Raw genomic sequence first — 12,217 nt, 5'->3', positions numbered from 1 at the left:
ACATTGTTGAAAAGAGACATTTGTAGTTGCTCAACTGCAGAAAAATTGATAAATTTTACAGCTCATTTCAGAGAATCCACAGGAAATTCAATGACAAACACAAGATTTACACCAGTTCACCCACCAAAGCAGGGATTTTATCCCCTCCCATCCTAACTACTCTCGGGGATTCTGTGGGAAGAGAGACTCTTGCAATGACTACACACAAAACTGTAAACTGTATTGGAGAACTACAAGGGAGCATCCACTTTACTCCAGTCAAGTGATTTTTTTTTTTATTTGAGCTATGAGATAAAAACAAATCTTTTACAGACAAGTATTTGCTTCCATTTTAATTTACCTGAATACCTCTCTTCCTCTCCATTTTTCTTTAAATCTTAAAAAGTTACTATTTCCGATACACTCTTTATGCCAATACCAGTCCACCAATGATACACATAATCTATACCTCCTTGTCTCTTTATGTATTATATGACTCTGCAAAAATGTCACTGTGGGGTGCTCCTGTACAATTATCTGTTCACTAAATCTTTTCATGGCTACTACTTTCAGAGAAACAGACTGTCCCACTCTTTAGATACGCCCAATAGTATTCATCATTCCTGTAACCTAGCATTTGGTTCTATGAAAACTGTCTCTGAATGAAGCTAGAACAACCGGTGACTGAGAGTGTCTTCTCCGATCTCTACCATTAACTGAAACTTGAGGTGCATCAGCTAAATGAAGAAGCAAAGAACACCACCACAGAAATACACCACCTTACCAATGACTATGTTCTACCACTGATGATGTTCAGAACACACAAAAAGATGGTCAGTCACAGATATCACCACCTTACCAATGACTATGTTCTACCACTAATGATGTTCAGAATACACAAAAAGATGGTCAGTCACAGATACTTTACGAGATATTGGTTTCCAAATAGCAGATCTACATGAAAAAGGCAGCATATTACTGGTTGGAAGCCAAAATCTTCCGAGAGCAATCATTCATACCACGGGCATGAGAATGCTAAAACCAAGTCAGTGCTAAAGCACTTACAGAAATTATGGATTGTGTGTGTTAAGCTTATTTATCCAGAAGTCAATCCCATGGAGAGCAAGGTGTAATAAAGAATACACGTACAGCAAGGATGACAGCAAACACTAGCGTGACTCTGGTTTCTGCCTAGGTAACTGCTCTCAAATTCATTCACTTGTACAATCACATACTGCTCTCTTTGTCATGTATGCAAAGATGCGATTAAATTCTTCTTCAACTGCAAATAGACCCACGCAGAGGGTAACTCGCTGACAGCTGCCATGCCTGACATCAAGCAGCCTAGTATACTAATGATCGCCTCTGAAGCCAAGAGTTCTATGTAAAAACATATTCACACAGACAGCGTGCCAAATATCAGCCATCTGCCACCGTGCTAGCACTGGGCCAAGCCCCTCTCTCTGCAAAAGCAAAGAGACCAGACACCTTGTGCAATGATATCACGGGAAGGAAATACCCAGCTTGATGTTTGGGTAGCAGGGTGCCACACCCGCAGTGCTTCCAATGCTGAATATTATCTAGACACACAGGAAAACTTGGAAATCCCGTAACTATGTGGTGGTAACAAAACACAAGAATATATGCAATTGTTGAAGCTCTACAGAGACTAATGGAACATACAGGTCTGCAGGAAAATAATCTTAGTATAAACCTCCATAGGCCACAGATTTCTGGTGCGCTGCTGCAATGAAAAATACATCCTGACATAGAAATGGAGAAGATCCACTGATTGGAGAGTCTACACGCACACACTTTTCCTACAGATTCTGTAATCAAATGCAAACATCTGGAGGATAATATGAATTATAAGTAAATACATAATTACATGCATGTGCCTCCTCACAGACAGAAAAGCAATTCTAAGAAAATAATACAGACCCTTCATACGATCTAACTGAGAAAGGAGACAAGTTGCATTACTTAGTTTTCTCATTATGTAAAGAAAAAAATTAATAAAGATGTATGCGCTGCTGCAATGAAAAATACATCCTGACATAGAAATGGAGAAGATCCACTGATTGGAGAGTCTACACGCACACACTTTTCCTACAGATTCTGTAATCAAATGCAAACATCTGGAGGATAATATGAATTATAAGTAAATACATAATTACATGCATGTGCCTCCTCACAGACAGAAAAGCAATTCTAAGAAAATAATACAGACCCTTCATACGATCTGAGAAAGGAGACAAGTTGCATTACTTAGTTTTCTCATTATGTAAAGAAAAAAATTAATAAAGATGTATGTTTTAGAAATATAGTGCAAATACACTACTACTGGAAAAACACCCCTTTTTTAAAAAAGGGAGCATTTAAGCTTTTTAAGGCAATGTATCAGCAACTATTAAACAGACCATAGTAAATTCAAGCAAATCTAGATTAAGAAAAATCAGAAAAACAAAAATAATATCTATATATCTGTATTTGTGCTTTCTGCTCCTGTCTCAAAACATAACCTCATTGCAGAGCAGCCCAGTAGGTTGTCCTGACATGACCTGGACTCCAGTTAAGGTCATGATGGCTATTATTATCTTATTTACACAACAGTTAACAATTTTATATCATGGTAAGAGATGTTTGTAAAATTGTTTTATTTTCAATTAAAGACACAGCAAAACTCCTAACACCCATATGTTCATGTGCATTTGAAAAAAGCTCCTCAGCTTTTCAAAATATTAACCCTATTTTACTTATTAAATTGGAATTCCACTGGACAGAATGCCCTGACTGACAGGTTGAAATACGGTGAAAACTGAGAACAGCATAACGAGAAGTTAACCTAACACACCGTGTAACTTTCTGAAATAGCAGGGAACTACGTTTCCAACGTCATGTTAATTCACTCTTTGCATATCTACCACTTCATTAGCAGTTAACTTATTTCGCCATCCATTCATTCCATTTATCGTTGACTTCCATTGAAAGTAGAGAATATCAGCAGTGTATTTCCAGAATAATTATTTTGCAGTTGGTAATTAAATAAAACCAAGACAAACCAAACAAAAACTTAATAAAGCATGTGTTTTAACATCAGAAATCGATTTGTACCTCATCTGTGTTGTAGATAATCTGCAGCCCCGAAGAGATCATCTCAACCAAATAAAGGAGAAATAACGACACAGCATTTATCTGAAGTAATTAAAGACAGAAAGAAAATTATAATTAACTTCATGTATATTGGAGTCACATAAAAACACAATCTAAATGGGATTACCCACTAACAAAGATGGTTCCACTATAACACAGTTTTGTTTCTTCAAAAATATTATCCTAATCGAGTAATATCGTAGAGGTAATGATGTGGAAATAATCCATGGGAAGAAATGCCACAAACAAGCATCGTCCTCTAAAACTTCTGTTGCAATATCATTCTTTAGATTATTTGAAACCATGATATTAAAATGTTTCTGCATACTGCTTTGACCCACAGGCAATCACTTCAGCCACAAACAGTTTCGCACTTAGATATATGAGAATTTATTAGCAAGTAGAGTACCAAGAAGGCAAGTAGCGTATCGAATAGTACACAGAACATTTGAAAAGCAAATCACTTTATTCCTAACTGGAATTTTAGCATTATCAATTGACAGAAGTATAATTACAATATTCAGATATTATTATAATTGTTAAGAAAAATGTCTTCTTTTGTAGCTATATATAAAATTTATTATTAAAAATAATTACCTTCAGTAGCTGTACAGATGAGCATCATAGTGTCAATTTCTTAACGAACCAAAGAAAACTGGTTTTGTTACACAGAATTCTAGCATGATTGAGAATTTGCACAACTTCAATAGAGAAAGTAAGTTCATCACAATAACTTACTTCAATGAGCTATAAAACCACAATCTCAGTATATGAAATCTAGAGAAACCATGTAGAACAAAAAAAAAAGGATTCTTATCTGAAACACAGCAAATTAAGAATAAGGTCTAAATTCCAAAATTTCAAAAAGATTTAAGACAGTCACTAACTCTGCTTTCTTAATACATTCTGAAAAGCACCAAGTACAGCAAGAACAGCAGATCAGCTACGTAATACATTCCATTCGTCCCAACTGAACCACCTCAGTTACGCTGGTTTTTATTGTCTCCACAGAGCTGAAAACCCTCTATTTTTCTGAGATTTACTGACGACAGAAGGGAATATGCACCCACGTTTATGGGAAGGGTTGAGTTGCTACAAACACCAGAGATTTTGAACCATCATACAGTGGTCCCCAGATCCCAAAATTATGGTGTCCTCCTGCAGATAAAAGGTGTGCATTTTCATGAAGGTTCACACAGAAGTCCAAATTGCTCAGGATAACTCCACAAATAATTTTTCTCAAAACATACACTTCCTGAATCCAACACGTTTACTGTATGAACTATTTAAGTTACACTGTCATCATGAAATTAAACAATTACCAACATCCTGTCCCTTCTGAATAACTTCACTAGCAATTTCTGAGCTGAAGAGTATGCAGAGTTATGGAACGCAAAAGAACAAGGTCATGAATGCAAAAAAGGGTCTGAAGGTTAAGAGACAGGGGTAAAAAAAGTAAATCAATGCTTCGGAAAATGAAAGGCAAAGAAACAATTAAGTCATGAACCTGACTAGCAACCACTACAAAAAGTAGTGAACAATTTTTAACTAGACAAAGCTGTTGACGATGCATGTTAAATCTACACCATGAATGAAAATTGCTCAAACCTATGGAAAATTAAGGTGAGAAAGTTGTTAAAAAACAGAATTTTCAATGTAAGATTACAGTAAATCTTTCACTTCACTGACTACTTCAACTTTTTTTGCCAAGATTACTTACTAACAGACATCTTTTGGTCTCAAAAAGAAGTAATTTCATAAAAAAACCCAACCATCTACCTGAACAAATCCCACAGTTATTTCAGCACCTTCTGAACAAAACATACCATTGAGGTGTATTTCAAAACAGTCTGTCTTCACCAAAAAATGCAGAAGGAATCTCAATCTTATCAAGTACAACACATCTAACAAATGTAAACAAACTGACACAGCTGCATCGTGAAAGAATGGAGCCAACAATAACATTATTTAAAATCATCCAACTTCCATTTACATGCACATGCATATTTTACCTGAAGATGACCATATTCCTTGTAGGAGAAGACCTCATCTCCAGTGTGTGCACTGAAAACAGAATGAAGGCATGCAGATGGCTTGGGGTCTTGTTTAAACTGCTGAACCTAAAGGTGAATTAAAGGCAAAATGTAAAATCAAAGTCAGTAATTGCAGTATGTTTGGCAACCATAAATTCACTATATAACTCAGGTATTTCAAAATTTCTTGATATGACCATTATGTAAAAACTTATAAACAACAGTTCCTGAAACTTATCAGAAATTAATTCTGGCATACTAAAGGTAAACATACTTAAAGAATACAAATATTCAACTCATCTATGTAATCTCTTTGGGATTAATAGAGGAAAAAGTCTGTAAGTGATGCTCATCATTTTCACTTTCTGGGCAAACATCACCTTGTTTTACTGGTGCTGAAATCTTAGCAGAAAGCATTCAAAGCATATCACACCTACCCTGAATTCACAGATCTGAGATGTACACTCAGAATCCTGGCCCATGAACTCTCAGCTGGTTCAGCACCTGTTCCCACAAATTCCGGCTACCCTCCACATACGGGGCAATTCTCCTCCTTACCTCCCTGGCCTGTCCTAAAGAGCCTGTATCCATCCATCACAGAGTCCCAGTGACTCGAGCTACCTTCCCATGCCTCCGTGATCCCATCACATCACAGCACGGGAGCTGCACATGTACTTTAATCCATCCTTTTTGTTCCCATGCTGCACGCATTAGTGTACCAGTGTTTCTGACGAGCAAGCATGCCGATTTCCCAGAAAGGGTGTAAGAGCTTTCCTCTCCATAATGCTGTCCAACAGGTACTTCACTTCCACACTTAAGCTTGTGACATTTCCACTGCAAGTAACACTAGGTGCCTTCTGTTCACGTCACCCCAGGCCCTTTGCTTGCTTACCCTATCCACCATTTCCTCACCATTTCCAAAATTATTGTTGAGCACTCTCTTCCTCACCATTCCTAGTTTAAAGCTCTTACTGGAGTCCAAGAGACCAAAAGTTACGTTGGGAACCATAGTTTTAATAATTTTCACAAATAAAAATTTAGTAATTATTATTGGGCCACTTTGCTTTAAAACAAAAAAGAAATTAGAGTTGTTAATAATAATATTTTTTAAGCTTTCTTTGTTATAGACCTACAAAAGTGTTCAGAAATTGCCACATGTAGATCATGTAACAAACGAAAAGCTGCAAGAGCTAAGAACATCTAGTATGAAAGAGTATAGGGGAAAACAAAGACTTATTTTCGTCAGCATGGTTTGTGACATTCAGATGTACAGCGAAATGCTTACAGATACTAGAAGGCAAAGCTGATAGCTTAAAAACAAAACATAAAGATCACGGATAGGAAGAATAGTACCCCAAACTAAAATGACTTTATTCATGGACACTACCATTGGATCTCAGAATGAGCCTCTATGATATAGAATCTTACAATGGTGATGGATTTCATTAAGATGAATTACTAATACAAGATGTTAACCACAAAGGAGTGAAGTAAGAACTATAGTGGTTTTTAAGTAGTTTTGATTCCTTTTTTGTCATGAAACACAATGTCTGCTACCTTACAAAATCATTTGAGAAAACCTGGACTGTCAGCGAGCTGCCAACAGGGCTGAGAAAGGAAATCAAATTCACAAAGAAAAGAAAGAAGGTAACAAAAGATCCTTTTTCATAATTCCTCAAGTCATTGGAGGGTCACTATAGAGCAAGATATGCTCTCCAACAAACAGTTTTCCAATTTTCTAACCATCATTGCCAGTATCTGGTCCACATTTCACAACATTTTCAACCCTGATATTATATTAATGGGATATTCCTCTCTACTAATAAATCATTCGTAGCATATAGCACGTGCTCCAGAAGCAAGAAAGTGAAAACTGTTCTGTGGAGTTACCGTGTCTAGTCCATGAACACATTCAGTACATTTTAAGTCATAACTCATGTTCATTAACAATAGAATATAACATCTGCAACTGCTGTCACAAGCAGCAGCATCTATTCAAGTCACACCTTGGGTATATATAACTCATATTATTAAATACATATCTTCCTTCTACACGAGGCCAGCACATACAGAGACTCTCAGAATAAACTTAGACTAGAGACTGTTTACTACTACACTGTAGGAAGACAGAAGCATTTATAATAATCACGGCAAAAACTGACAATCAGTATGTCAGCAGTGTGACACGTGCATTAATTTAATGCTCATTACTCCTGTCTGCGCTCATCATCCCCAAAACAAAACACATGCACGTCAAAGAGAAAAACAGGTCAAATGTAACATGATCAATTTTAGATCAAGATTATTTAAAAACATGAGTCTATAAGTCTACAAAGAAATAGATTAAGAAGACTGAGGGGAAAAAAAAAATCACATCAGCATAAACACAACTGGTAATACACTGGATTCACTTATTATTAATATTACTGTTATCACATGCCTACGGACTTCACATTTCAGTTTGTGTACTTAGAAGTGATGGAAGCTTGCAGTAACATGAAAATTATTTTTAAAAAAACAGTTAGAAGTCAATGATGTGTAACTTCAAATAACGATATGGAATATGGATGCTTAACTACCTATAGAATTACTGACAGACACTGCAAAAATCAATCTATCACACCCAAATTTTGGTAAGAAATCCTTGAATATTCCAGGTATATTCACAAGACAGTCACAGGCTGAGTAAATCAACTGTATAATAACAGAAGTAAATTACTCTTTTCCTTACAGACAGTCACAGGCTGAGTAAATCAACTGTATTATAACAGAAGTAAATTACTCTTTTCCTTATTCATTTTGGGTTGCTGCCTTTCTGAATTTACAGCACTAGGTCAAAGAATACCGGAAAGTGGCTGATAAAGAAACCAAGCAAAATAACAGAAACGATCACCTACGTAAGGAAAACAACTGAAATGCAACCAAGCTGAGAGTGCAAAGAAAACTCTCCAGCTTTAGCTGAAAGAAATTTTACATCTTTCCATTTAAGCACTAAAAAGACATTAAAACCCCCAGTTACTAATGGTCTAATGTTCAGATAGGATAAATAACTGCAAACAGAACCCAAAGAAGTTCCAAGTATGCCATGCAGTCTACTTTGTAATACGCTTGTGTCTTCTATATCCTAAACCTACGCTGCGAACTGACAATAATGAGGCAGCTGTTCTTAGCTGGGCCATACAGTAATACTGCATTCCCCTTTTTGCATTTTATCTGTATTTAGAAGTTAGTTTTCACAGTTTAATTAATCCCTTAGAATTAAGTGTCCACACTACAGTATTTTACCTTATCGGCCTGACGCATGTAGCAGTAGAGAATTCCTCTCATACACTTTATAGCAGAATGCTCCAGCTCGTGAGTCCTTCCCTTGTCGTCATCGATACGCCTGGGTAAGAGAGATAACTCATAAAACAAATTGCAAATGCATTAGGGGCGGGAGGGGGAGGGGGTCGTGAGATAAAAAGGACACATTAGTGCTTTGGAATATTAAGTCTTATTTACCTAAGACTGTTGTATAGTGGTACCCACATTCCTATCAGTGTATTTATAGCCCTACGCATCCTTCCTTAATATAGAAAAATTAAAATGTTTTTCAGTTTATGTTGCAGTCCAAATTAAAAAAAAAAATCCTTGCTGATATTATAACATTGCAAGCCACTGTTCTGTGTTCCTTGAGAGATCCAAAGCACAAAAGCAATTTTGCTTTAACTCTACAAAATACTTGCCATTGATAATCGAGTATTTTCTGATGATGTTGATAAACTACCACTGTGCATACAAGAGTCTGAAAGTTTCCTACTCCCCCTGCCCAGAAATGAGTTTCAAGATACCTCAGTATTTTTACAATGTGAAATCAAACGACACTCACAATTACTAAACGTATATTAAAAACAACATCAAATCCCAAGTCACTTTAAGAAATGTAGTATGTAAACAACCTTGTTCATAGCATTTCTTTCTTCTTTGCCAGTTCACAATTTTTGATTGAGCCTTTCAGGGTGAAAATAACATTTCCACACACATTTGTAACTTATAACATGTCTCTGATACAAATACGCAAAACAGCATAATATGCTCACTGCGATTTCTCAGTCCTCGTCAGAGCTGCTACTGATTTGATTACGGGTAAGCGGATGATAATTACACCACAAATGAAGCATATCATTTCCCACCGTACTTAGCATGTTATTAGTTTATGCTGAGGTTCTGCTATCTACACTGAAAATTCGGAAGGTAGAGATAACTTCGGAAATCAAGCTAGTTAAATAATAATCTCAGATACAAGAAACGTACTTGCTTTCAATTACAAAGTTGAAACAAGGGGGGAAAAGCAACCTCACAAAGAATACAATCAGATAATACAAAATTAATGCATTAAGAATTTTCAGCAGTAGGATTATTCTCAACTTTATCACAAATCCAAAGAGCAATAACAAGCAAATACCCTGAATGTTTCACGTTACAACGTTTTTCCTCTATTCACAACAGCAGCATTTGGTTTCTTAACACGCTCTCAGGGAAGTCAGCTTTTATGAAAGCAAACAGCAGCACTGGCATGAGTCAAGCACAGCAAATTGCGTGCGGCAGATAATGCAGCCTCCCACACGAGTCTTGCATCGCGGCTCATTTCAGATTTTACCTGTTCACTTAGGCATCAGGCTCGGCCCATCAAAGAAAATTCATTGCACAGCACCTGAAGTTCAGGGCCCTGTTCTGAACATAACTGGGAGTAAAACAAACTGTTTATCTTGACCCTTCCTTCAGCCTGCAACAGATTTCATACATCATCTTCTATGATTATACACACTGGAAATTAAAGACTGAATAATTTGGGCCACACTGTGTATGCCATGCTCTCTTCCAGGAGTTGCTGAAAATTCAAAACAATCACCCCTGCCCCTTTCATTCTTCCTTCTAATTTTTTCTATTTTTTTTCTTTCAAATGCTTTTATTTCACCAACAGAAAGAGGAATTAAAAGAAAAGAGCAAATATTTCAACCTAAGAAATTAAAGTAATAATTAGATACTCTGAATGTTCATTTCCTCATCATTTTTGCTACTTCCTCAAAATTTTGAAACCCATTAGATCTCAGGCACAGCATCTTCAGAAGAAAACACAGATCTCTGTACGTCTTCTCTTTCAAAAAGCATAATTTTGTAACAGCATTTCATAGAAGATAATTGTAATCACTGTTTCTTTCGATTGGTGTAAGAAGTATAGAATCTAAAGCAATAAATGAAGACAAAAAAGAACCTCAGAAACTTTTATCTAATAAGCAGATCACCCATACTTCAACTGTAGCTCCTGATATTATTCCTGGCCTTTCTTCTGTAAAACATACTAGATTTTTTTGTCCACGTATATGGTAACTATCTCAACACAGGAAGCTGATTACTAGAAAGAGTAAATTATTCAATATCGGCACACCATCTTCTTTCTTAAAAAAGCTACATTTGCATTATCGTCACCTCTGGATGGCTGGGGTAGCAAGGTTGGAAACAAGGAATACTAAATCTCGGAAAGCAATTTCCAGAGTTATTTGACCTAAAGGAGAAGGAATTATGAATAAATCATTATGGGAAGTAACTCTCCCATAATCATTAAGGTCATACTACTCCAAACACCTCCTAACCTTCTCTAACGAGTCGACAGTGGAAACGGAAGAAAAAGAAAATAAGAGCTGTCTCTGTTTAGCCTGTAACCGGGCTAAACTGCAGCAGTTGCTTTATCACCAAGTGTCCCTTCTCCAGACAAGGAGGAGGACTGGGAAAAGGAGAGGAGACCCGCAGGATGAAACAAAACCAGATTTAATGAAACAGCCAAACTAACACCAAAATGAAGTCTACAGAGTTGTACTCAGCCCAGGGAGCGTGTGGAGATCACGATAAAGGGGAAAGCAGTCCTCGGGAGCAGGAAGAGGAGGAGGTTCAGCAAGAGCCTGAGCAGGAGGAACCCCGCTCAGCAAACTGCTCTCTTTATACTGAGCGTGCCCTGGATGGGATACACTGTGAGCCAACTGGGAGCAGCTGCCCTGGCTGACTCCAAGCTGGTAATGTCCTGCAGACCATGGCAGGACTATGATCCTGTCCCATCAAAACCAGGACAAGAGATAACAATGGAGGCTGCCCAGCCTTTGTACCTAGCGAGGAAGATAGTCCCTATTATTTCCCAAATACACATTTCTCAGCATTCAAAGATTCAGTCTCCTGCAAGTACCCAGACTGTCACATACAAGGAGCCTGCTTAGGCTCAGAATTCTCCTACTACATTTGAAATGAGCAGTATTCCTTGAGTACAGTTTGCTACAATACTCCTTATTTTTAATAGCATGCATTAGCTTCTCTGTTTCAGAGGATTGGTACCCATTAAACTACATGGAAACGCGTTTATCTACCAAAAGCAGCGTGACTTTATTTTAACCTTTAGGTTTGAGAGATTTGGAAGGTTGTACCATGTCTGTGGGTTTACAAAACTATTTTTGAAAAATCATCATCTTTTCAAACATTCCTGGGGAACTGCATAACAGAAAGCATGTGACATGGCAGCGATGTGAGTTTAGAAGAAACTCACCTGTAGGCAAGGGCTAAAGCCCAGGCACATGCAGCACAGTAAAGACTGTCATGTACTTTTGCCTTTTGGTTATCCCCATATGTCTTTGTAGGAAACAGACCTGTGGTTGGGCTTTGATGAAGCAGCAGCGTTGCCTTGACTGGAAAAAGGGGAAAAAAAAATTGTATTAACACCATTCATGTTGCTTCCAGTTTCTACATAGATTTTCAGGAATAAATCATGATGTGAACAACCTGTTAGAGCATGCACAACGTAAAACAGAAGAGAAAGACAAGTAAGGAGAAAGACACACAAAATTATTACATTGTTTTTTCAGTCAAATTAGTCATTTCTACCAAAAAATCGGTATTCATAACCATTTATATGGCCTTGTTCTAGTACAACCAACTCCGTACAGAATCTCTACAATGCAACCCAGCAATATCCCTTTTATGAAAAGAAAAAAAAAGGACACTATAGAATGTCTGCTCCCTCCCCCCCC

General features: G+C 37.1%; 1 protein-coding gene across 2 annotated transcripts in view; it reads right to left on the bottom strand.

Annotated features, from left to right (window-relative positions):
• The window catches only part of PHKB (phosphorylase kinase, beta), a 70,557-nt gene that overhangs the window by 50,208 nt on the left and 8,132 nt on the right, over positions 1 to 12,217 (bottom strand). For both annotated transcript variants that reach the window (XM_010136638.1, XM_010136637.1), the window contains exons 3-6: positions 11,737 to 11,875; positions 8,451 to 8,550; positions 5,145 to 5,252; positions 3,094 to 3,174 (exon numbers count right to left, since the gene is read on the bottom strand). In XM_010136638.1, coding sequence (XP_010134940.1) covers positions 3,094 to 3,174; positions 5,145 to 5,252; positions 8,451 to 8,550; positions 11,737 to 11,875 — 428 coding nt within the window. The remainder of the gene's footprint in view (positions 1 to 3,093; positions 3,175 to 5,144; positions 5,253 to 8,450; positions 8,551 to 11,736; positions 11,876 to 12,217) is intronic.

This window comes from Buceros rhinoceros, unplaced genomic scaffold (assembly GCF_000710305.1).
Source record: "Buceros rhinoceros silvestris isolate BGI_N320 unplaced genomic scaffold, ASM71030v1 scaffold1045, whole genome shotgun sequence".
NCBI classification, from domain to species: domain Eukaryota; kingdom Metazoa; phylum Chordata; class Aves; order Bucerotiformes; family Bucerotidae; genus Buceros; species Buceros rhinoceros.
This window is presented reverse-complemented; position numbering and strand designations above follow the sequence as displayed.